The sequence below is a fragment of the Ptychodera flava genome, chromosome 9 (assembly GCF_041260155.1).
Source record: "Ptychodera flava strain L36383 chromosome 9, AS_Pfla_20210202, whole genome shotgun sequence".
In the NCBI taxonomy this organism is placed as follows: Eukaryota; Metazoa; Hemichordata; class Enteropneusta; family Ptychoderidae; genus Ptychodera; species Ptychodera flava.
The window spans coordinates 12,519,260-12,544,871 of NC_091936.1; the positions used below are offsets into that span (position 1 = coordinate 12,519,260).

Below are 25,612 nucleotides of genomic sequence, written 5' to 3' on the forward strand. Positions count from 1 at the left end.
GGTTCTTGAAAGCTCCAGATTTTCGGGAGCATTCGTTGACGCTGTTACCGTGTGCCACTCATGTTGGATTATGAATGCCCAGGGAGATAGGGGTATTTATAGGCTCCCCCTGCCTTTAACATTGTTTTGAAGTTCTTCCACTGATCATAATATGTACAAAATTTGAGCTTGGTAAAATCTTTTGCATCTTGTTAAGAAGGAAATTGAACATGGTTTCATAGTAACTGTTGATTTTCTAGTAAACGTAAGTTTTATTCAAAATCGAATATGATGGCAGAACCGCTTGACAGATCGCAAAGTCTTTGCAAACATGAAAGAGATCAGTCTAAGGATGACATGAGTAAAATTTCAGCTCAATGGGTGGTTTAGTTTTGAAAGGTTTGTAGCTTAGTAATCAGATTAAATTAGTTACTAGATGTCACACTTGCTTCCATTAATTCAAAATGGTCCTCAGAAATTTGAATGTCGACAAGCCATGGGGTCACTTTGCAAAACACCTGACAAACAGGCATTGGCCAGAGAAGAGTTACTGTTTGCACACTTATACAAATTTAGGATGGCTGCTGAAGCATATGAAAACTTCAAATTATATTCACAAATTCCCAAGTAGAGTACAGATGCATTAAAAATTAAAGGAAACACAACACACTTAAAAGAAAATATGTGAAATCAGTTCATTATTATATATTAATTGTGGTTGTAGTCCTTAACAGGATAGATTTGTGGAAACACACCTAAATGGCCAGATCCAACAAAACCAAATCTATAGCCTTCTTGTTGTGCATATTTAATGAGGTGCATGATGTGGCATCATAAGGTCTCCAATCCTACCAAATATGAAGGGTGTAGCACTTGTGGTTACTGGATTATGGACATATGTGTATATTTGCCGTCAAAGGTCATTGAGGTCATGTGACATTTTGTGAACAAAATTGTATCCCATACTTATCCCATATACCAAAAAATCAGACCTCTAGCTCTATTGGCTTGCCAAAATTAGATACGTGCGTATTTAATGAGGTACACGATATAGCACTATAAGGTCTCCTATTATACTACATATTAAAGGTGTAGTATTTGTGGTTACTAGGTTATGGACATATATGTATATATGAGGTCAAAGGTCAGAGAGGTCATGTTACATTTGTCAAGAAAATTCTATTGCTGAATAATAATACAAAAAATCAGACCTCTAGCTCTTTTGGCTAGCTCAGAATTAGATTTGTGCATAATTAATGAGGTGAGGAAGTTGTTCGTCATGTGACATTATGTCAAAATACTTTGTTCGCTTTCTTACCCCTATATACCAAAAATCAGACCTCTAGCTCTATCTAGTTCTCCAGAATTACATATGTGCCTATTATAAAATGTGCTAAATGAATCCAAGGTCAAAGGTCAAGGGGACCTCAACATTTGCCAACTTAAAAAGATCACTCTAAGGATGACGTGAGTAAAATGCTATGATAGTTGACATGTGTATACTTTAACACTAGTACAGAGCAATAGCAGCAGTAATGCTATCATCTGTGCACTTGAACTCTAATGCAGAGCAATTAGTAGCAGTAATGCTATCATCTGTGCACTTGAAGTCTAATACAGAACAATTAGTAGCAGTAATGCTATCATCCGTAAACTTCAACACTAATACAGAACAATTAGTAGCAGTAATGCTATCATCCGTAAACTTGAACACTAATACAGAACAATCAGTAGCAGTAATGCTATCATCTGTGCACTTGAAGTCTAATACAGAGCAATTAGTAGCAGTAATGCTATCATCTGGTGCACTTGAAGTGTAATACAGAGCAATTAGTAGCAGTAATGGTATCATCCGTAAACTTGAACACTAATACAGAACAATTAGTAGCAGTAATGCTATCATCCGTAAACTTGAACACTAATACAGAACAATCAGTAGCAGTAATGCTATCATCTGTGCACTTGAAGTCTAATACAGAGCAATTAGTAGCAGTAATGCTATCATCTGTGCAGTTGAACACTAATACAGAGCAATAGTAGCAGTAATGCTATCATCCGTACACTTCAACACTAATACAGAATAATTAGTAGCAGTAATGCTATCATCCCTACACTTGAACACTAATACAGAGCAATAAGTAGCAGTAATGCTATCATCTGTGCACTTGAAGTATAATACAGAACAATTAGTAGCAGAATGCTATCATCTGTGCATTTGAAGTCTAATATAGAGCAATTAGTAGCAGTATAATGCTATCATCCCTACACTTGAACACTAGTACAAAGCAATTAGTAGCAGTAATGCTATCATCTGTGCACTTGAAGTCTAATACAGAGTAATTAGTAGCAGTAATGCTATCATCTGTGCACTTGAACACTAATACAGAGCAATTACTAGCAGTAATGCTATCATCTGTGCACTTGAAGTCTAATACAGAGCAATTAGTAGCAGTAATGCTATCATCCCTACACTAGAACACTAATACAAAGCAATCAGTAGCAGTAATGCTATCATCTTTGCATTTGAACACTAATACAGAGGAATTTGGTAGCAGTAATGCTATCATCCCTACACTTGAAGTCTAATACAGAACAATTAGTAGAAGTAATGCTATCATCTGTGCACTTGAAGTCTAATACAGAGCAATTAGTAGCAGTAATGCTATCATCCCTACACTTGAAATCTAATACAGAACAATTAGTAGCAGAATGCTATCATCTGTGCACTTGAAGTCTAATACAGAGCAATTAGTAGCAGTATAACGCTATCATCCGTACACTTGAAGTCTAATACAGAGCAATTAGTAGCAGTAATGCTATCATCTGTGCACTTGAACGCTAATACAAAGCAATCAGTAGCAGTAATGCTATCATCTGTGCACTTGAAGTCTAATACAGAGCAATCAGTAGCAGTAATGCTTGAACACTAGTACAAGCAATTAGTAGCAGTAATATGCTATCATCTGTGCACTTGAAGTCTAATACAGAGCAATTAGTAGCAGTAATGCTATCATCTGTGCATTTGAAACACTAATACAGAGAAATTTGGTAGCAGTAATGCTATCATCCTTACACTTGAACAGTAATACAGAGCAATAAGTAGTAGTAATGCTATCATCTGTGCAGTTGAAGTCTAATGCAGAGCAATTAGTAGCACTAATGCTATCATCTGTGCACTTGAAGTCTAATACAGAGCATTTAGTAGCAGTAATGCTATCATCCCTACACTTGAACACTAATACAAAGCAATTAGTAGCAGTAATGCTATCATCTGTGCACTTGAAGTCTAATACAGAGCAATTAGTAGCACTAATGCTATCATCTGTGCATTTGAACACTAATACAGAGGAATTTGGTTGCAGTAATGCTATCATCCCTACACTTGAACAGTAATACAGAGCAATAAGTAGCAGTAATGCTATCATCTGTGCACTTGAACACTAATACAGAGCAATTAGTAACATAATGCTATCATCTGTGCACTTGAAGTCTAATACAGAGCAATTAGTAGCAGTAATGCTATCATCTGTGCACTTGAAGTCTAATACAGAGCAATTAGTAGCAGTAATGCTATCATCCCTACACTAGAACACTAATACAAAGCAATCAGTAGCAGTAATGCTATCATCTGTGCATTTGAACACTAATACAAAGCAATCAGTAGCAGTAATGCTATCATCTGTACACTTGAAGTCTAATACAGAACAATAAGTAGCAGTAATGCTATCATCCGTGCACTTGAATACTAATACAGAGCAATTAGTAGCAGTAATGCTATCATCCGTGCACTTGAACGCTAATACAAAGCAATCAGTAGCAGTAATGCTATCATCTGTACACTTGAAGTCTAATACAGAACAATAAGTAGCAGTAATGCTATCATCCGAGCACTTGAATACTAATACAGAGCAATTAGTAGCAGTAATGCTATCATCTGTGCACTTGAAGTCTAATACAGAGCAATCAGTAGCAGTAATGCTTGAACACTAGTACAAAGCAATTAGTAGCAGTATAATGCTATCATCTGTGCACTTGAAGTCTAATACAGAGTAATTAGTAGCAGTAATGCTATGATCTGTGCATTTGAACACTAATACAGAGAAATCTGGTAGCAGTAATGCTATCATCCTTACACTTGAACAGTAATACAGAGCAATAAGTAGTAGTAATGCTATCATCTGTGCACTTGAAGTCTAATACAGAGCAATCAGTAGCAGTAATGCTTGAACACTAGTACAAAGCAATTAGTAGCAGTAATGCTATCATCTGTGCACTTGAAGTCTAATACAGAGTAATTAGTAGCAGTAATGCTATGATCTGTGCATTTGAACACTAATACAGAGAAATTTGGTAGCAGTAATGCTATCATCCTTACACTTGAACAGTAATACAGAGCAATAAGTAGCAGTAATGCTATCATCATCTATGCACTTGAAGTCTAATACAGAGCAATTAGTAGCACTAATGCTATCATCTGTGCACTTGAAGTCTAATACAGAGCATTTAGTAGCAGTAATGCTATCATCCCTACACTTGAACACTAATACAAAGCAATTAGTAGCAGTAATGCTATCATCTGTGCACTTGAAGTCTAATACAGAGTAATTAGTAGCAGTAATGCTATCATCTGTGCACTTGAAGTCTAATACAGAGCAATTAGTAGCAGCTATTGGCTCGCTCAAAATTAGATATGCACAAAATTAATGAGGTACAATATGTGGCGCCATAAGGTGTCCCATAATACCATATATGAAGGGTGTATCACTTGTGGTTACTTAGTTATGGACAAATATTTATATTTGACGTCAAAGGTCACTGAGGTCATGTGACAGTTTGTCAAAATATGTGAGATATATGTGTGAGAGTAGGGACATGAGCCAATCTATAAGCCCACTGTACTTCATCCGTGGGGCTAAAAATGTGTCACTGCATCCTTTTTGCAATATGAATATGATGAGAAACTAAATTGGGGTTCCATCTGCATTTTGTTCTGCAGGAGACATATTTTCTTGTGTTTGGTTTGATGTGGTTGAGGTAGATGTGTCATTGGTGAGACATTGTATGTACTCAACCTGAGCATTGTCATGTTGCAGAGTCAGGGGTGCTTGAATTGTCAGGAAATAATCCTCTATGCTGTTGGCATCAGTGAGGAGGTTTTGTTTTTCTGTACGGTTGAGAAAATCCTGCACTACAGAGTGTGGAACATGAAACTTGATTTCAGAGCTTGTCAGTTGAAGTTTAACTACCATATATGGTAAGAGGCTGGAGGTTGTTTGTTTCATTTGGCATGAGTTGCACCTTATGAGTATGGCAGCAGGAGAGACATCTGGTATAATTTTTTTGCACGATGTACAGTGGTAGTTGAAGATTGCATTGATAGACTGTACAGAACCTGTTGTGGTTTCTTTTTGTTGCTGCATTTGTTGCTGGACTTTTCCAAGGTCACTTATTTCTTTTACATCAGTGTTTTTTGAGAGAAGTAAGTATTTTTTATTGTCAAACACCTTAGTAAGTGCATGGCTGAAACGATAAGAAATACCAGTTTTCAATGTAATGGGATGGCCCCACGTGTTTGCTTCGATAGTACTGTCTTTGTCAGCTATGATGTATTTTGTGAGTACAAGATGTTTACCCTCTCTTGTTGTGCGATCAGTAGTCACTGGTCCATCAATCACCTTGGCAAGTACTGTAACCTATAGCATATGACAATTTGAGATCATAGGTATTAGAGGTGTTGAAAAAGGTTTCAATTATGAAAGGATGAAGGAGACACGTTGTTGACACAATGGGCATGGCAACTTGAGGTCAGTGTGAATAGATGTGAGTAGAAATGTGTGAGAAAAAGAAAATTATGTAATGGGAATGGAGGGGAATCGGGGCATATGTTGGACTGTGGCTGAAAATAGTTGTTTACATGATAAGTGGATAGTAGCCATATATATAACCTGTTGTGAAAGGGGAGTGCGTAAAAATGGTTATTAGTTACATGTTTTGTTTTAGTGTTTTTTTCAGACCAAAAATGGGTTTTTATTAAAGAAAATGTATATGCAACAAAATTTAATTGTCAGTGTGGGTAATTTTGTTTAATATATTTCAATTTCATAAACTACGTTGTCATAAAATGAAACGTGGTTTTTGTCTGACATAATGGATTGTGTTATCCATGTGTTTCATTGTGTGCTCTCTTTGGTATTGTGTTATGAGAGGCAGGTAATGTGTATTGCCTTGACATTGAGTGTATGTGCTTGTTAGCACAAGTCAGGGTTCTCAAAAACTTTTGAAGTAGGCGGAAAATTCAGAAAAGTAGGCGGTTAGCTTCTATGTGCAACCAGGTTCCCTGGGCGGGCGGGGGGAGACAGTTCTGAGCAATTTCATGCATTCTTATACAGTGTATAAAAGGTTATTTCAACATACACAAAGGGGGAGGGTTTCAGGGAGGGGGTCCCCTCCCTGTGTGCAGGAAATTTTTAAAATTTGAAGACATTTTGGAGTAATTTCATGCATTATTGATTGTATGAAAGACCATTTCAGCATGAGAGTGTTAAGGATTATATTTAAATTTGAAGACATTTCTGAGCAATTTCATGCATTCTTATGCAGTGTATAAAAGGTTATTCAACACACACAAAGGGGGAGGGTTTCAGGGACGGGGTGGGCAAGAACTTTTTAAATTTTGAAGACATTTTGGAGTAATTTTATGCATTCTTGTACAGTATTAAAGACTATTTCAGCATACAGAATAATCATTATCATTGCCAATTACAACATGTTTTCAAGGGATAAAGTTTAAAAGAAAAGTCAGAAAAATTAATTTGATCTCACTCAGGCCTGTCAACTGCATTCAGTTGACAAGGATAATTAATAGCAAAATTTCACCAGACTGTTGTGTAGAATTATGTGTAGCTCATGACTTGAACAAACATTTTGAAATACATCATAGAATGGGGCCTAGGGTTTTCACAATCCAGTAGATAATGATCCGCTAGAATCCTGACCAGCCTGGCTGTACAAAGTGTTTTACTGATTTAAATAAACTTGATTGACGATACAGTAAAATCAAAGAGTTTATTCAATTCAATGAATTATAGGAACACAATTTTCAGTGAATTTAATTCACTGTACTAATTTCACAATAAAACGAATCCGCGAGCTGATTATTGATTTTTTGCTGATGTTGAATATAATTGAAAAAGAGAGCTAAATTTCAGTGTTCATGTTTGATAAAACCTCAAACTAACGACACTGAACGCCAGCCTGTACTACGCCGTGTGTGTACAAAGTACCGGTAGTCAATTGTAACACAGTACACACAACGCCATCTCCACAACGCGATATCGGTCTACCTGAAATTTGACACTGTGATCGACGTAGCGTTTGAATAGTACGAATAGTGAGACCAAGTAATTTTTGTTTTGATTTGATCTAAACCTCCCAAAACCAACAGACAAAGTCAGAAAATCAAAGTTTTCAAGCGTCGACTTTCTCTTCGGCGATGCACACAACCACGGCCCCTCCACAAAACGCGATGTCCATCGACCGATCGGGACTGAGTTGAATATTGACATCGTGATCGACCATGGATAGATTGACGTGGCGTTTCGAAAGTATGAAAAATGAGACTCAGTAACTTGTGGTCGCTTTAGATTTGATCAAAAACCTACCAAACCCATCAGACTAGGCCCTACTCTTACGTAGAAAACCAAAGCTCTCAGGCGTCGACTTTAATTCTCTTCCGCGTTTGAGCGAAACAACAGTCGGCTTCATTCGGAAATGGTCGGCTATTCGCGGGCATAACGTAATTGTATGTTTTTCAGGTGTGTGAAGTTGGTTCCTAGTTCCTAGTTCCTAGTTCCTTATTCGACCCGATCTGAATAAGGAACTGCAACGTGAAGTTGGTTCCCGGTTCCTAGTTCCTTATTCGGCCCATTCTGAATAAGGAACTGCAATGTGAAGTTGGTTCCTAGTTCCTAGTTCCTTATTCAAAATTACATTTTTGACCAAGTTTACCCCTTTTCAACCAAATTTTACTGCAAATAGAAACCTAGTTCCTAGTTCCTTATTCGATGGTTCCCAGTTCCTTATTCGGCCCATTCTGAATAAGGAACTGCAATGTGAAGTTGGTTCCTAGTTCCTAGTTCCTTATTCAAAATTACATTTTTGACCAATTGTAATCGTATTAACGCCATTTGCACTAGTTCCTGATTCGTTTCTTAGTTTCTAATTCAGTTCCCGATTCAAAATAACATTTTTGTCCCCGTTTACCCCTTTTCAACCAAATTTTACTGCAAATAGAAACCTAGTTCCTAGTTCCTTATTCGATGGTTCCCAGTTCCTTATTCGGCCCATTCTGAATAAGGAACTGCAATGTAAAGTTGGTTCCTAGTTCCTTATTCAAAATTAAATATTTGATCAATTCTAATCGTATTAACGCCATTTGCACTAGTTCCTGATTCATTTCTTAGTTTCTATTTCAGTTCCCGATTCAAAATAACATTTTTGTCCCAGTTTACCCTTTTCAACCAATTTTACTGCAAATAGAAACCTAGTTCCTAGTTCCTTATTCGATGGTTCCCAGTTCCTTATTCGGCCCAGTCTGAATAAGGAAATGCAATGTGAAGTTGGTTCCTAGTTCCTAGTTCCTTACTCAAAATAACACATTTGAAAGATTCTAATCCTATTTAAGCCATTTTCATTTCAGTTCCTGATTCATTCCTCAGTTTCTAATTCAGTTCCCGATTCAAAATAATACTTTTGTCCCATTTTACCCATTTTTTAACCAAATTTCACTGTGATTGGAAGCCTAGTTCCTAGTTCCTTATTCGATGGTTCCCAGTTCCTTATTCGGCCCATTCTGAATAAGGAACTGCAATGTGAAGTTGGTTCCTAGTTCCTAGTTCCTTATTCAAAATTACATATTTGACCAATTCTAATCCTATTAACGCCATTTGCATTCTTAGTTTCTAATTCAGTTCCCAATCCAAAAAATACTTTTGTCCCAGTTTACCCCTTTTTAAGAAAATTTTAATTGCAATTGGAAACTTAGTATCTAGTTCCTTATTCGATGGTTCCCAGTTCCTTATTCGGCCCAATCTGAATAAGGAACTGCAACGTGAAGTTGGTTCCTAGTTCCTTATTCAAAATAACACATTTGACCAATTCGAATTTTATCAGATCAATTTCATTTCAGTTCCAGATTTATTTTTTAGTTGTCATTTAAGTCAATGTATGATTCACAATAATACTATTCCCCAATTTTACCTGTTTTCAACCAAATTTCAGTACAGTTCCTGATTCGACTGATAATAAGAACCCTAGTTCCTAGTTCCTTATTCAGCAAAATATGAATAAGGAACTGCAATGTGAATAAGGAACTGCAATGTGAAGTTAGTTCCTAGTTCCTAGTTCCTTATCAACCCAAGCTGAATAAGGAACTGCAACGTGAAGTAGGTTCCTAGTTCCTTATTCAAAATAACATATTTGACCAATTCGTATTTTATTAGGCCATTTACATTTCAGATCTATTTTATAGTTGTAATTTAAGTCAGTTTATGTTTCACAATAATACTATTTCCCAATTTTACCTGTTTTCAACCAAATTTCAGTGCAGTTCCTGATTCGACTGATAATTACAACCCTAGTTCCAAGTTCCTTATTTGATAAAATCTGAATAAGGAACTGCAATATGAAGTTGGTTCCGAGTTCCTAATTCAAAATAACATATTTGACCAATTCGATTATTTATTAGGCCATTAACATTTCCTATTCAGATTTATTTTATAGTTGTAATTTAAGTCAGTTTATGATTTACAATAATACTTTTGGCCAATTGTACCTGTTTCAACCAAATTTCAGTGCAGTTCCTGATTCGACTGATAATTAGAACCCTAGTTCCCAGTTCCTTATTCGGCGAAATCTGAATAAGGAACTGCAATGTGAAGTTGGTTCCTAGCTCCTAGTTCCTTATTCAACCCAAGCTGAATAAGGAACTGCAACGTAAAATAGGTTCCTAGTTCCTAGTTCCTTATTCAAAATAACACATTTGACCAATTCGAATTTTAACTAGGCCATTTTCACTTCAGTTTTTGATTTATTTCGTAGTTTCTAATTCTAATTCCCGAGTCATAAAACTCTTAGCCCATTTTACCCGTTTTCAACCAAATGTCAACTGCAGTTCCTAATTCGACTGATAATTGGAAGCCTATTTCCTGGTTCCTTATTTGACTCAATCTGAAAAAAAAACTGCAACCATTACGTTAAGTTTGATTCCCAGTTCCTTATTCAAAATAACATCTATGACCAATTCTAATTGTATTGAGGCCATTTTCACTTCAGTTCCTGATTCATTTCCCATTTTCTAATTCAGTTGCCCATTCAAAATACTTTTTCCCCATTTTACCCGTTTTCAACAAAATTTTACCGCAGTTCCTGATTTGACTGATAATTAGAAGCCGAGTTCCTAGTTTTTTTATTTGACCCATTCTGAAAAGAAACTGCAATGTTAAGTTCGATTCCCAGTTCCTTATTCAAAATAACACCTGCGAACAGTTCTACTTGTATGTAGGCCATTTTCACTTCAGTTCCGGATTCATTTCAGTTTCTTATTCAGTTCCCTATTCAAATAATATTTTTTTGTCCATTGTACCCGTTTTCAACCAATTTTTACTACAGTTCCTGATTCGATTGATAATTAGAAGCCTTGTTCCAAGTTCCTTATTCTCAAAATAGAATAAGGAATTGCAATGTGAAGATTGTTCCTAGTTCCTTACTCAATATAACACATTTGACCATTCTAATCGTATCGAGGCCACCTTTACTTCAGTTCTTGATTCATGTCTTAGTTTCTAATTCAGTTCCTTATTCACAATAATACCTTTGGCCCATTTTACCCGTTTTTAACCAAGGTTCATTGCAGTTCCTGATTTAACTGATAATTAGAAGCCTGGTTCCCAGTTCCTTATTCAAAGTAACATATTTGACCAATTCAAATTGTATTTAGGCCATTTTCACTTCAGTTCCTGATTCATTTCTTAGTTTCTAATTCAGTTTCCCATTCAAAATAATACTTTTGGAACATTTTACCCATTTTCAACCAAATTTCACTGCAGTTCCTGATTCAACTGATCATTAGAAGAATAGTTTCTGGTGCACAATTATTTTAACTTGCATGGTTATTATTATCCAGAATTTAACCAAGTTCTTAGGCTAGCCCACCATTTGTAAAACACAAAGACAACAATCATGTAAAAAAGGCTTTGCAGACAAACTTTATAAACTGAAAGCAGAGAAATCATACTGTCAGTTGTCAACAAAAGTAATAAACTATCTCCAGAAATGCTTCAGTTATGCCCTAAGTCAAAACAACAGCAATGTGAGTGATCTAGAAAGAAACCTTAGGGCAATTGTCCCCCATGCATTTGGTGATCACACTAATTGTGATACAAAGTGGTGCCAATATATGAAAGATCCAGCTCAGTATAAGCACAAAAGCCTCCCATACGGTAAAGATTTGTGTGGTGAAGATCTAAGGAAGACTTAGATAGTATCTTGAATTTGTATATAGCCAATTCGAGTGACCTTGCGAGATTAGGTTCATCACAAGGAAACGAAAGTTTGAATATGGTGATAGCTTCAAAAGCACCGAAAGCCAAACACTACAGCAGTTCTAACAGCTTTAATATGCGTGTGGCTGCAGCAGTTGCCCAGAAGAATATAGGACATACATACATTAGTAAGGTTGGTAAAAGAATGACTCAGTGATAGAGTGAGAAGCTAGGTCAGTTTAACATTACTAGTGAATACCATATAATGTTAAAAGTATACGGTCACCTATTTGAATTTAGTGACAGTTACAATGGAAAGCGAAGAACTAGCCAATCACAGATTTCAAGTTAGTGGCTTTTTTTTAAAAACAGAGTCCTCACATCCATTTTGAATACCCTAGGTGACTATATCTTTAAATGCTTATTTTGTTAGACCAGTAACCTTGGCAACAGATCGTTATAATTTTCTCTACCTAGCTCAGCATGGCAACCAGTCAGTATAACATTAAATTGACCCATTACATTCCCAGATGCTGTTCATCCCAAAAAATCACAGTTTGGCAATCATAATGAGGAATATAATAAGACAGACTGAGAACCTGCATACATTGTAATTACAATATATTGTACTCTGCAAGGGGAAATGAAACTTTTAAATAACTTCCATGTGAACCAGTCAGTTACTTTGCTCAACTCCCAACAGGCAAATACGCTTATTGTTATTGCTTGATTGCAGGTTCACGAAGAAAATTTACTCTCACCAAGTAGAACATGCCAAATGTATGGTGCCAAATTGGATAAGAAGTCCAGGAAGTGAATGACAGAGTTAAGACCAAGGAAGGGAAGTTGAAGCGGCTACAGGTATGTTGACGTGAGAGAATTTAAAATAAATTAAAATGAATGCCACAAACGTGTACATACATACAGAGTGAGACAAAGACAGACAAGCAGACAGACAGCCATAAATAACATGGTTATTTGTAAATATTTCTTATATGAAAACCACTCACTAGATCATACAGTTTTTTTGTCAAATTTTATTTCTTGTACTTCAGCAAAAAGAGAAAAGAGCCCAGAAGATAGCAGCCACTGAGGTTCGAGAAGGGAGTACGTATGAAAAGGATATTGGGCTGTCCATGTCATCAGAAAAATCCAGGGTTGAGATTCCAGAGCCTGTTGTAACACCTGAACTTGTGTCTCTACCTTCAGGATCATACACACCTGTGATATTTGATATAGAAACTACATCAGCATGTAAGTACAGCGTGTAAGATCAGTTTTGGAGTTTCTATTGACATGTTTTCTTGAAAGCTTTTATTTGCATTTTATTGTTCTGCAGTTTCATGTTTGACTCTAAAAATATCCTATATTAAATCCAAACTAGTTAGCACACATCAACACTTCATTGTATTTATCAGTGAACATACACGGTATTTGGAAATTATTATGATTTTGAAAGAGTGCATTAGTTGTGGTTGGCAGTGTCTTTTCTGCATTTTACTATTTATCCTTAATGAATTAGGTCAGAGTAATTAAATTCTTAGTTTTGTGTCCACCAAAAATTGTTAAAGGAACACAGGTAAGTGGTCCAAAAAACACCCAAAAATTAACACACAACAATTTGCCCTTTTTGGCAGTTTCTTTAACAAGAGCACACATCAGTGGGGTAAACTTAAGTAGTCTTGTAGAGGTTACACTGTTTATGTTGCAACATGATTCAATAATACTAATATGACTAACTGAAGAAGAAAATTGCATTAATTTAAAAGTCAGACATTGTTTGGGGACAGAACATCACCAAAAACATTTTTTTTGCTACAAAATTGCATTCTTTTTTCTCAGTAAATCTCTGAAAAGCTATGCATGCGGACACAAAACAAAAAATTACTTTAGTCTTAATGGCAAACACAGGTTGACAAAAACAAAGTATGCTTGGGTTTCATAGAGATGTATGTAGTTTGAATCAATTTGGTGTAAAAGTCATGATGCTTGTTGATATTCCATATGAAAGTATTGTTCATACAAAAAGTGAACATAGTAGATAGAACACATTATTCAACTTCAGTAACTTCCCGACTGTAACCAAAATCAATGTTTTTACACAGCCTGGAATGACTCTATATTACTATTCAGAAGACTAAACTTTTCATGTTTTATTTTTATTGAATTTCAGACTCAACTGCAGAAATCACTCAAATTGCAGCTGTGTCAGGAGATTCCCAGTTCAGCCAGTATATTTGCCAACACAGCCAATTTGTCGCATTGCCAGTGAAAAAACTCGCCTTACCGTGAAAAATGGTAAATTGTACTATGAAGGAAACCCAATGACTACAGTTCCCGAGGAGACATGCTTGAATAATTTTATTACATTTATCTGTAGATTTGATAATCCAATTTTAATTGCACACAATGCTCGATCTTTTGATTGTAGGTATTTATTGCAAGCCACGAACAAATGTTCCTTGACAGATAAGTTTCTCACAAGTGTTTGTGGATTTGTAGATTCTTTACCTCTGTTCAGATCACTTTATCCTGACAGGTCTTCATATTCCCAAGAAAGTCTTGTAAATGACTATGTAGGGCAACACTATGAAGCTCACAATGCTGTTGCTGATGTTCTTATGTTACAGAAATTATTGAACACCTGCGGGGTTACTGTATCATTGATAATAGAGAGAAGTTTTACATCACAGTGGATGATCCAATATCTCAGTTACAAAAAACAACAATCTACTAATTACAGCACACTAATCTCCATTGTAAATAATAACATTTTAAGTCAGTCTATGGCAAAGAAAGTTGCAGGATCTGGTCTGAATTACAGACACCTTCACATAACATACCAAAGGGGTGGATTGGATGCCTTAAGAGAGTTGTTTACTGAACATGATTGTAATGGTTCTGTAAGAGTAACAAAGTCAACCCAAATAATAAAAAGTGTATATGATTTTTTTCACTCTTTTGCCAGTGATGTGAAACAAAATGTCCCATGAGGTAACTATGTTATTTCATTATGCTTCTGACTCTAAGAAAAGGTCATCTATAAATTTTCACTGTAAGGCCAAAAAAAAAGAGAAAAAAAATGTTTCTGGTCATTGACATGTGGCAAAAATGATGCTGCTTTTTTGCTAACAAAATATTGTAATTGGGCCATACCCATGTTTGGTATGGTATATTTCATCCTAAATGGTTTATTTGAGCCTTTCACACCAGCCAGCCCACTGCATTAAGGTTCATACTCGTATAATTGAACTAGATATAGCATTTAAGTGAGATTACCCACAATTCTCCTCGGTTGTAGACAAGGATATTAACCCCTTGACTACCTGTAATGCTGGAAATCCGGCGCCATAAGAAATTAACATTTACATTTAGTGAGAGAAACTTCTGGCATGATGTATTATGAAATTTGCATAATTTATGCACAAAAATATATGCAAAAATCAAAATTTTGAAAATATTGATATTTTTTTTTACAAAACTAATTTATTAATTACAATAAGTAAAATTAAATTATCAACAATACACAAATTATTTTATAATTAAAACTTGATATAAACTTAACCTGTGGTAAATGTGAATATATTGTTGGTGGTAGTCAGGGGGTGAAGTTGCACTTCATTTCAATGCATTTCTTTGCAGTTTAATTCTTTGATTGTCATTTTTATAAATATTAAGTGAAGTTATATTGCAGTTTTTTTCAGGCAGGCAAGACTGTCATCAGCTTATCGTTGTAAAGTCATGACATTTCATCAGTTTATGTAGATTTCTTCTGTTGTATCCATTCATAGAAATCTATATTCTTTTCTTGACCATCACAAGTGCAGAGTCCCTGTTCTACTGCAAAATAATCCCAATAACTTGAAAAAAACAGTCTGTTCGAATATATTGTTGAGATTGCTATCTCCTTCAAACAGAAATGGTAATTTTTATGAATATTACAATATCTACTCAAAAACCATGAGTGTAATAACAATATACAGTATTAGCCATTTAACAAAATAATTATTAAGGTACTCTGTCTACAGAAGAGATTTTACACTTCAAGACTTATCTGTGTATGATATATTTCACTTACTGTGTATGCATGGCAATATGAGACAAAGAGATGGACAGGCCAACAGAAAGTAATGAGTCTATATATGTATCTGTTTTTGTTTATCTGTTGGCATATCTACTGTTTGCCTCTGTCTGTTCTTTTTGTATGACCCTGGCCAAAGTATCTTCAAACCTCTGGCATTGTCTTGGTATCCTGGCTTGGTCAGCTCTGCCTTTAAAAACATGTAAGTTAATTGTAGAGATTTCAGCCAGGGTCAATGATACAGAAAGAATAGAGGCAAACAAGTGGAGACGGTATAGATACAAACAGATCCCTAGTTCTGTTTTGGTTGACCTGTCTAGATCTGCATTTTAACTTTCAACAGAGTTTACAGTTTACATTTTACTGCTAGAAGCTTTCTGGGTGTGAAATATAATTAAGAATGTACAAGCGGTAAAAAATGAAAGTATTGTCATTTCCTAAACTGTCGATTTTTTTAATTCTTGGATTCTTCTTTGTAAGCATGATCAAAATGTGTAATAAAATATGGGGTTCCCCGCGGTCGTTTGAGCTACACAAGACCATGAATTTTAATATTTTTTGAGGATAAATGCTGAGTCAGCATTTTTCTACATGGCCGAAATCATTCAAAATTAAGCGTAGTGACAATACAGTATTAGCGTATCACTGTTATTTATTTCTTTTGATCCCGGAAAAAGTAAAAAAAGACATCGAGCTGTAGAGAACTGCAAATTAATTACGTCTTTATCAACCCCCATCAATTATTTTATTCTGAACAAGGAACGCATCTAGCCGAAAAGTAGTTACCCTGAAACTTTGTCCACTCTGGCAAACGCAACTCAATAAGCAGCTCTATTGGGATGGGGGGGGGGGGGGGAGTATGGTGACCATGTGCCGTCTGTTTCGGAAACAAAGCAGAGTAACTCGTTTGTAATTAAATATGCCTGACTGAAACTTTCATTTACTGTAAAACTTATTTTGTTTGGCATAGTCGTCCGACTTGTGACGCTAGGTCAAAGTCAACATTAAAGCCGCAATTTTCAATTCCAGGTTCTCGCATTAGTGGAGTTCTCCTCCCAGTCAAACACTTGGCCAGTATGATGTTTGATTTCTATACCATTAATTACGCAAATTGATCTCAACCTTTTGGCTTCTTTTGCTTATCCTGCAAACAGAGTTTATACGAGGTTAGCGTTTGATTGACGGTCGGTTCAAATCGCCAGCGGTCATTGATTCCCCAACACCAACGCTCGAATTTCCTAAAAATATCGTCTTCCAGTTGCGTTAGAATTTGAATGTAACCACAGAGTTTGATCGGCAGCAGCTTCGCGCTGACTGCTTGGTAGTTTTCTGCCCTGTTGCGGCCGGAAAAAATCTAAAAGTGGCATTTTCTGGAGCGTGTGCCCGCGTGTTGCCTATTTGGTGTCCACTTACACAGTGAACGCAACCACGGCTTCGCGCCCTTTTAAAAGGAGGCTCCGCCTTTACAAATGAAACATTGACAAATGAATTAACTTCCTGTTCTACACCAATTTCGATATTCAATTTATTCCTAGCATATTGCCAAACGATGGTCTTTACATCTTCTCACTTTTTCGTGCGAACATTGCATATGTGCCGGATTTCGAGCTAATACGCGTTTCGCTCTCTAATATCATCATCAAATATAAGCTGGCCGCGTAATGCACGGCGTTACATGTAAAATCCGATGTTGGAAATGCCAACTCTAAAAACGACATTCACGGAAAGAAATATGACGATATTTCAGAATTCCTTCTTCGATTTTGACATTCAAATTCGATTGGCCTGAAAATGCCACGGATTAATAAATATTGTTGTTCTCTCGTGTGATTGCGACATAGGCAGATTGCACTGACAAGTCAAATGGCAGAACTTTAGAAGATGTTTAACTGTCATCGTCAAGTATTATCATGTCAATAAAGACATTTGGAAATCAAGGGTTTACATATACAAAGGAATCATACAGCCATTACATTTAGTTTAGGTAACTTTAATATATAACTTTAACTTTTAAATAACGTAATCTTTCTATAACACAAACAAGTGTAAACATCAAGGATTGTTGAATAAACTGTAAAACAAGTCTCAACCTCAGCCACTGCCCAGGCACAATTGCGGGGGGGGGGGGGGGGGGGGGGGGGGGTAAACTAATTGTTTGAACAGATAGTATCAATCATCTCCTGGAATATTTTTCCCAAAGAAAGGTCGATCAAAAGGTATACTTGATTTAAACAGTAAATTTAGTTTGTGTATACCGTATTTCAACTTTACTGAAATTGTAAATTGTGAGAGAAAAGCATCCAAGAGATGTGATTTTGATCGACAGAGTTCACAGGACCGTCAAGTTAGTTTACCGATGTTGTAATGGTAACGCATGTAGCATACTGCTGGCTGGCAACGCGCAATGTGACTATGATAATTTTTTTCTCACAATCCAGTAATTGTCTGGGCAAAACCAATGCATTTTCTACATTTAGAAAAAATAAACAAATGACATTGTGCTAGAACATAACATTTGTTTAAAACCAACCCTTTTTTAATGTATTTTTTCATTTTATTTTTACATATTAATGATACTACTATTTTCAAGGACACACAGTTGTGTTGTTGATCATTTAACACGGTAACAGGCAGATGTATTGCCGATCGTTTTAAGCTGTTTTTTGATGGACTCGTCCGTCCGATACACTTAGTGTCTAGCCTGTTAAAATTAAGGGTATGTTTAAAATTCAATTTTATGGGTGTCATTCTTAGATAGAGTATGTTACAAAGTAAATTACTCTTTTTCTAAAGGATGACATGCACCATTCTTGAATCCTGTATTTCTCAGTATTTCTCATTGAAGATGATGTTTTTGACCCAATAAAGTATATGTTTTCTTTAAACTCTATATCTGAAAATTATAGAAAATGTATTTATTTTCCAAAATATGTGGATTTTTTCTTGTTTTGGTCAAAAATACACATTTTTTATGTTTTTACTTTAAAAATTTAAGTATAGAGGGAGTGGTCTGCTTGGTGATCTGTAAACAGCAATGAACAGTAGAGTATCTTCGGAAAAAAGTGTCTCAGAATTTTAAATTTGTTTTAGTTTTGTGCACAGTAGGGTGTGAAAGTGACAAACCTGGAGTTTTTCAATAAGTCACCGGAGTTGTCACTTTCACATCCTATTGTAAAAAATTCAAACGGAATTGAAAAATTCTGAAACACTTTTTTCTTAAGACACTCTACTGTTGATTGCTGTTTACAGATCACAAAACGGCCCATTCCCTCTATACTTTCGCGTATTTTTGACCAAAACAAACACACACAGAGACATTTTGGAAAACAAATACATTTTCTATACTTTTCGGATATGTAAATTGTATCCATGACACCATGGCAACGACAATCAAACGAGGCGTGCTCGGCTATTTCCGTAAATGCCGAGTGGTTCAAAGTGAGAAAGTGATTACTTCTTCGCTTTTTTTCTGAAAATACGCCACTACATGCATGAGAAAAATGTTCCAAAGAGGTCCCATTATGTGTAAATATGTTTGTTTTCTGTATAACCACAGCAGCAAGAGCGTCACTGCTATGTTTACCACAATAGACAAAATCGTATGAAAACGTGGCGAGATCTACCTTTAAAATTCTAAAGTGCAGTAAATTCTAACATGCCTGAAACACATTTAGATTGGTCAAATGAGTTATTTTGAATCAGGAACCGAATCAGGAACTAGGAAATAGACTACTTTTTCATCAGTTGACTCGGGAACTGCAGTGAAATTTGGTTGAAAATCACACAATTGGGCAAAAGCATTATTTTAAATCGGGACCTGAATAAGAAACTAAAAATTAATCAGGAACTGCAGATGAAATGGCCTAAATACACTCAGGATTGGTCAATTGTGCTATTTTGAATAAGGAACTAGGAACTATGAACCATCTCGATGTCGAAGCTTCTTATTTAGATTGAGTTGAATCAGAAACTAGGAACTAGGCTTCTAATTATCAGTTGAATCAGGAACTGCAGTGAAATTTGGTTGAAAATAGGTAAAATGAGACACAAGTATTATCGGGAACTGATACAGAAACTAAAAAATGAATCCGAAACTGAAGTGAAAATGACCTAAATAAAATTAGGTGAAATGTGTTATTTTGAATAAGGAACTAGGAACCAACTTCACGTTGCTGTTCCATACTCAGATTGAGTAGAATAAGGAACTAGGAACCTCGAATAAGGAACTAGGAACTAGGCTTCTCATTGCAGTGAAATTTGGTTGCAAACGGGTAAAATGGGACAAATGTATTATTTTGAATCATGAACTGATTTAGAAACTAAGAAATGAATTAGGAACTGAAATGAAAATGGCCTAAATACAATTAGAATTGGTCCAATGTGTTATTTTGAATAAGGCACTAGGAACCAACTTCACATTGCAGTTCCTTATTCAGATTGGGCCGAATAAGGAACTGGGAACCATCGAATAAGGAACTAGGAACTAGGCTTCTATTTGCAGTAAAATTTGGTTGAAAAGGGGTAAACTGGGACAAAAATGTTATTTTGAATCGGGAACTGAAATAGAAACTAAGAAATGAATCAGGAACTAGTGCAAATGGCGTTAATACGATTAGAATTGGTCAAATATGTAATTTTGAATAAGGAACTAGGAACTACGAACCAACTTCACATTGCATTGCCTTATTCAGACTTGGCCGAATAAGGAACTGGGAACCATCGAATAAGGAACTAGGAACTAGGAACCAACTTCACATTGCAGTTCCTTATTCAGAATGGGCCGAATAAGGAACTGGGAACCATCGAATAAGGAACTAGGAACTAGGAACCAACTTCACATTGCAGTTCCTTATTCAGAATGGGCCGAATAAGGAACTGGGAACCATCGAATAAGGAACTAGGAACTAGATTTCTACTTGCAGTAAAATTTGGTTGAAAAGGGGTAAACTGGGACAAAAATGTTATTTTGAATCGGAAACTGAAATAGAAACTAAGAAATGAATCAGGAACTAGTGCAAATGGCATTAATACGATTAGAATTGATCAAATATGTAATTTTGAATAAGGAACTAGGAACTAGGAACCAACTTCACATTGCAGTTCCTTATTCAGAATGGGCCGAATAAGGAACTGGGAACCATCGAATAAGGAACTAGGAACTAGGTTTCTATTTGCAGTCAAATTTGGTTGAAAAGGGGTAAACTGGGACAAAAATGTCATTTTGAATCGGGAACTGCATTAGAAACTAAGAAAAGAATCAGGAACTAGTGCAAATACGATTAGAATTGGTCAAAAATGTAATTTTGAATAAGGAACTAGGAACTAGGAACCAACTTTACATTGCAGTTCCTTATTCAGAATGGTCCGAATAAGGAACTGGGAACCAACGAATAAGGAACTAGGAACTAGGTTTCTATTTGCAGTCAAATTTGGTTGAAAAGGGGTAAACTGGAACAAAAATGTTATTTTGAATCGGGAACTGAATTAGAAACTAAGAAATGAATCAGGAACTAGTGCAAATGGCGTTAATACGATTAGAATTGGTCAAAAATGTAATTTTGAATAAGGAACTAGGAACTAGGAACCTACTTCACATTGCATTTCCTTATTCAGAATGGGCCGAATAAGGAACTGGGAACCATCGAATAAGGAACTAGGAACTAGGAACCAACTTCACATTGCAGTTCCTTATTCAGAATGGGCCGAATAAGGAACTGGGAACCATCGAATAAGGAACTAGGAACTAGGAACCAACTTCACATTGCAGTTCCTTATTCAGAATGGGCCGAATAAGGAACTGGGAACCATCGAATAAGGAACTAGGAACTAGGAACCAACTTCACATTGCAGTTCCTTATTCAGAATGGGCCGAATAAGGAACTGGGAACCATCGAATAAGGAACTAGGAACTAGGAACCAACTTCACATTGCAGTTCCTTATTCAGAATGGCCGAATAAGGAACTGGGAACCATCGAATAAGGAACTAGGAACTAGGAACCAACTTCACATTGCAGTTCCTTATTCAGAATGGGCCGAATAAGGAACTGGGAACCATCGAATAAGGAACTAGGAACTAGGAACCAACTTCACATTGCAGTTCCTTATTCAGAATGGGCCGAATAAGGAACTGGGAACCATCGAATAAGGAACTAGGAACTAGGAACCAACTTCACATTGCAGTTCCTTATTCAGAATGGGCCGAATAAGGAACTAGGAACTAGGAACCAACTTCACGTTGCAGTTCCTTATTCAGATCGGGTCGAATAAGGAACTAGGAACTAGGAACTAGGAACCAACTTCACACACCTATGCCATTTGTCCAATTTTCGGCTATACCGATGTGAACGTCGGAATAATTCGGGCTGTGATCGGGCGAGCCAGGTTGACCTCGAGAGCGATTCCAGTGTATAGTACACACACGTTCGCTGATCGCGGTACTACAGTGTACAGTGATAGCAACAAGTTCACCGCGTAAATTGCTAGACTACATATAGCCACATCGGCACTTCAGAAATATTATCTGCGGCTTGCAAGACCACCAAAAAAATCTAATTATTGTTATCAAAACCAGAATTTCCGGGCCAGAGAGCGAAACAGTGCTGAAAAGTAGCCGGCCAAAATACGAAAGTAGCCGGTCAATTTGGCCGGCATCCGGCTAAAAATGAACTACTTGTGTCAAGTAGTGAAGGATGACGATAATGAAATTTGTACTTACAGCTTGATCAATATTGGCTTTGTCATACACGTAGGAGATGCTGACTTGCTGGAGGGATGGTGGTACCAGGTGAACAAAGGACAGTGCTTGCTTTTTTAGTGGCTCTATGGTTGTGCTCTGGTTTACACGTACATCGTACTGGTCATCTGTGCTTGTTGTTGTATTGAATGCTGGGGAAGGAAGCGAAATCGTATATGATGAGCGCTGTAGTCTTAGGGGCCGTGGATATAAATTGAAACGCTCGTTCGGTAAACAAAACTGCTGTGTTTAGGGGGAGGCGGCTTGGCTGTATTTCGATTACCGTGCAAAACAAAATCGCACTTACAAGTTTTCCTATCGCAACATCTCTGTACATGTTTTTAGGTATCAGAAAATATATTGCGCTACATTGTTTGGCGTGTAGCAGCTGCAGGCCAGTGCGGCACCGGCGCTACACCAGCATCCGTTTGACCCAGCGCTGCGTAGAGGTGCGTGTGTGTTCCCGGCGTTATACGGCCTGCACCACAGCCGTGCAACGGTCTATGGAACTGGGATGGTTTCGGATCCGGAGCGGAACGAAAAAACGGTCTTTTTAGCCAAAATCCTTTCCCTGCGTAACTTTACCTCCTAACCGGGTCCAGAAAAGATGCGATCGACTTTTCCCAACGTCCAAAACCGCTTGTTTTCGGAAAGATAACGTACTCGACTGTTTATTCGTTTGGACCGCAGAGACCCAAGTTATCTCCAGACTTTTGTATGTGATATGCCGAAATCGTCCTGGGAAAAGTCAGACATACTTTTTTTGTATTTTTAAAACAGAACGGAAAAGTTCCGTGAAAAAGTTGTAGTTGCCATGGTTAACCATGCTGACAGTTGCTGAGCCAATGCCATGGACGATTGGGTATTTGGTCAAGTTATAAGATTTGAAGTACGTTTGAAGGAATTTTAGCTGGATTGCAGTAATCAAAGATTTAGCTAATCAAAGTGACGAATGAGTGTATGACAAAAATACAATTACACAGTAAAAATGGAAGTCGAAAAGCTACAGGTAATATGGTGTTGGTGTGTTAACGTTTGAAACCTGGCTTATTACTGAATGGGAGAACGAACACAGTAATAAGCAGACCATTATTGTGAGTTTTTCATATGGAAAACAGGTTGGGACAACAACATGATATTGGCTGAATGACATTTACTGAACAAGTTATAGGTGCTTGTGTTGAGATTGACAATAAAGGTCGCCGTATGCATTAGGATCGTAGTTATTTTTTGCATATTAAATGTAAACAACTGATTTCGTGGAGCAATGGTTCTACTCCGGAATAAAAAGGACGCGATGCGTACGCCGTTCTACATACTCAGTACGCCCAAATAATCACGTGATGCCGGTACAAACAAACCCACATGTGTACTGAACGCGTATGGAAATACACGTACGTCTGTGCGCGTTTGCGCACATGGCTTTGTTTGTACCGTGGTCGATTCGAATTCCGGGTTTGGCCTATTGTGATCAGAAATGTGTTTCTCGTAGTATTGTATAGGTAGTAGGGTCGCGAACGTAAAGCTGGTCGAATAGTTTTTGTAATAACTACTTGCTTTTGGTGATCGTGAAATGAAATATATAGAAATACTCAAAAGGATTGTTACTTATGTGTGAATGTGAATTTGGGAACATAATGAAACAATATCAAGTTATAATTCAGGTGAGTATTATATACTTACGGACAGTTTTCGTGACGGAACGTAACATAACTGGTGTCTTCTTGTCTGCAACTGTAGCCAGTGATTTTCGTTTCTCCGCACTGAAGCAAACCGCCTCATGGAAATCCTTTTTGGCTGTTTGGAAGGTGAAGTTGAAGTACTGCCCTCGTAACTTTGGGCTGTGTTTTAGGGGTGACACATTATGAGCATATCCCGGGATGTTGTAATATGGAGACGGAGATGATGCTGAGGAAGTACCAGCAGTATCCATTACGCGCATCTTTTTGGTAGGGGTTTGCATCTTGATTGGAAGATGGTAGGTGGTTGCAAGGCCGGAATGGCTTCAGTGGAGGGAGTTGACGTCGTTGTTCCAGCAAGACTTGTGGTGGATTAGAAAGTAAGCTGATAATGCATGTTGAAGTCGTGCTTGTTTGCTGTAGACGCTGTGGAGTATCGATGCGCACAAGTAGTACCAAGCAATGGAGAGACGTTAAACTTGGGCGAAAGTTAATATTGAGCAACGAAATAGAGTTTCTGAGCATTTGGAAACAAATGGAAAGTGGGAAAAAGTGACAAAAATAGAAAGAAATGTGTTGTTAAATAATGGAAATGTGCCGGCGGAGTGATCTCCGTAATCAACCAGTCGCAAGTCTAGAGTATAGAAGTTCAAACAATGCTCATTGGAGCTCGACGTTTCGATACATGTAATTACGTATGACAGTAGTGGCATTTGTGACGTGAGAACCGGATGTGGTGTGGTTACATGTAGCCAAAACGTTGGGGACCGTTGTTGTCTGTACGCGATTGTGTTCGGAAGAGAAAGGCAAAAACATGTTTTTTTTGTCTTTGTTATTCACCAAAAAGTGATGCGGGGACTCGATTTTGTAATTGTTTGTATTAGTTCCTGCTTTGTTATTCTGACAATGCTGGGTTGGCACTATTTATAAATGAAAATGCAACTTTATTTTCTTTTGTCACTGAATTCTTATTCCGTTTTCAGAAGTATTTTTGGATATGCATATAGGGGTATCATATCAAAGATAGCTGTAAGCTCATAAGTATATTTAGCCACAAGAAAGACATGACGCGTAGCTCGAGGTTCAGAAATGATGCGCGCGATGACCAGAAACGATGTGTTTTTCACTAAAAGACTTGTAGGCCTACAGGTAGTTATAATTATTTGAAGTTATTTTTCGATTTGTTGATGTTTTCTGGTGATGTAGAGACGCAAGCTCGTAAGTGTGATTGTGAATTGCTAAAGATTTATGGGATATCAGATTTCGTGTCGGTTTGCAGCAGTAAAAAAAGCCCTTTGGAATGATTTCGTTACGTGAACAAAATGTTAAAGTGAGTCCATGTTATTTGAAGCGTAGACAAATGTGTTTAAAGTTGTATTAAAGAAAATACTAGTAGACGGATGTATTTCCAGGTTACAGTGAAGTATGATAATGTCGCGACGTAAAGGAATTTTGCTCAAAATTTGTACAAATTGCAGATGTTCTGGGAAAAAACAGGCGTCAAGTCACAAGGAACGGCTAACGAAACCATACATTTTACATGCAAGAAAGGGTACGGTAAGCAACTGAAGCGGGTCGTAATTGCGTGTGACGAAACCT

General features: G+C 36.9%; 1 protein-coding gene and 1 long non-coding RNA gene across 3 annotated transcripts in view; one reads left to right on the plus strand and one right to left on the minus strand.

Moving 5' to 3' along the window:
- Positions 1-16,433, plus strand: part of LOC139140027 (uncharacterized) — a 58,717-nt gene extending 42,284 nt beyond the window's left edge. The window contains exons 1-4 of one of the 2 annotated variants that reach the window (XR_011553928.1): positions 11,517-11,712; positions 12,256-12,380; positions 12,575-12,773; positions 13,693-16,433. This is a non-coding gene — a long non-coding RNA (uncharacterized lncRNA). Of the gene's footprint in view, positions 1-11,516; positions 11,713-12,255; positions 12,381-12,574; positions 12,774-13,692 lie in introns of those variants that run through there. The other variant, XR_011553927.1, reaches the window with a different exon arrangement.
- LOC139140026 (uncharacterized) lies at positions 1,376-24,402 on the minus strand. The gene is made up of 3 exons (XM_070709021.1): positions 24,018-24,402; positions 22,317-22,486; positions 1,376-5,672 (listed from the first exon to the last, which is right to left on the minus strand). Exons 1-3 carry the CDS (start codon positions 24,295-24,297, stop codon positions 4,941-4,943), a joined length of 1,182 nt encoding a protein of 393 aa, XP_070565122.1. The 5' UTR covers positions 24,298-24,402; the 3' UTR covers positions 1,376-4,940.
- Positions 24,403-25,612: the final 1,210 nt, after the last annotated feature.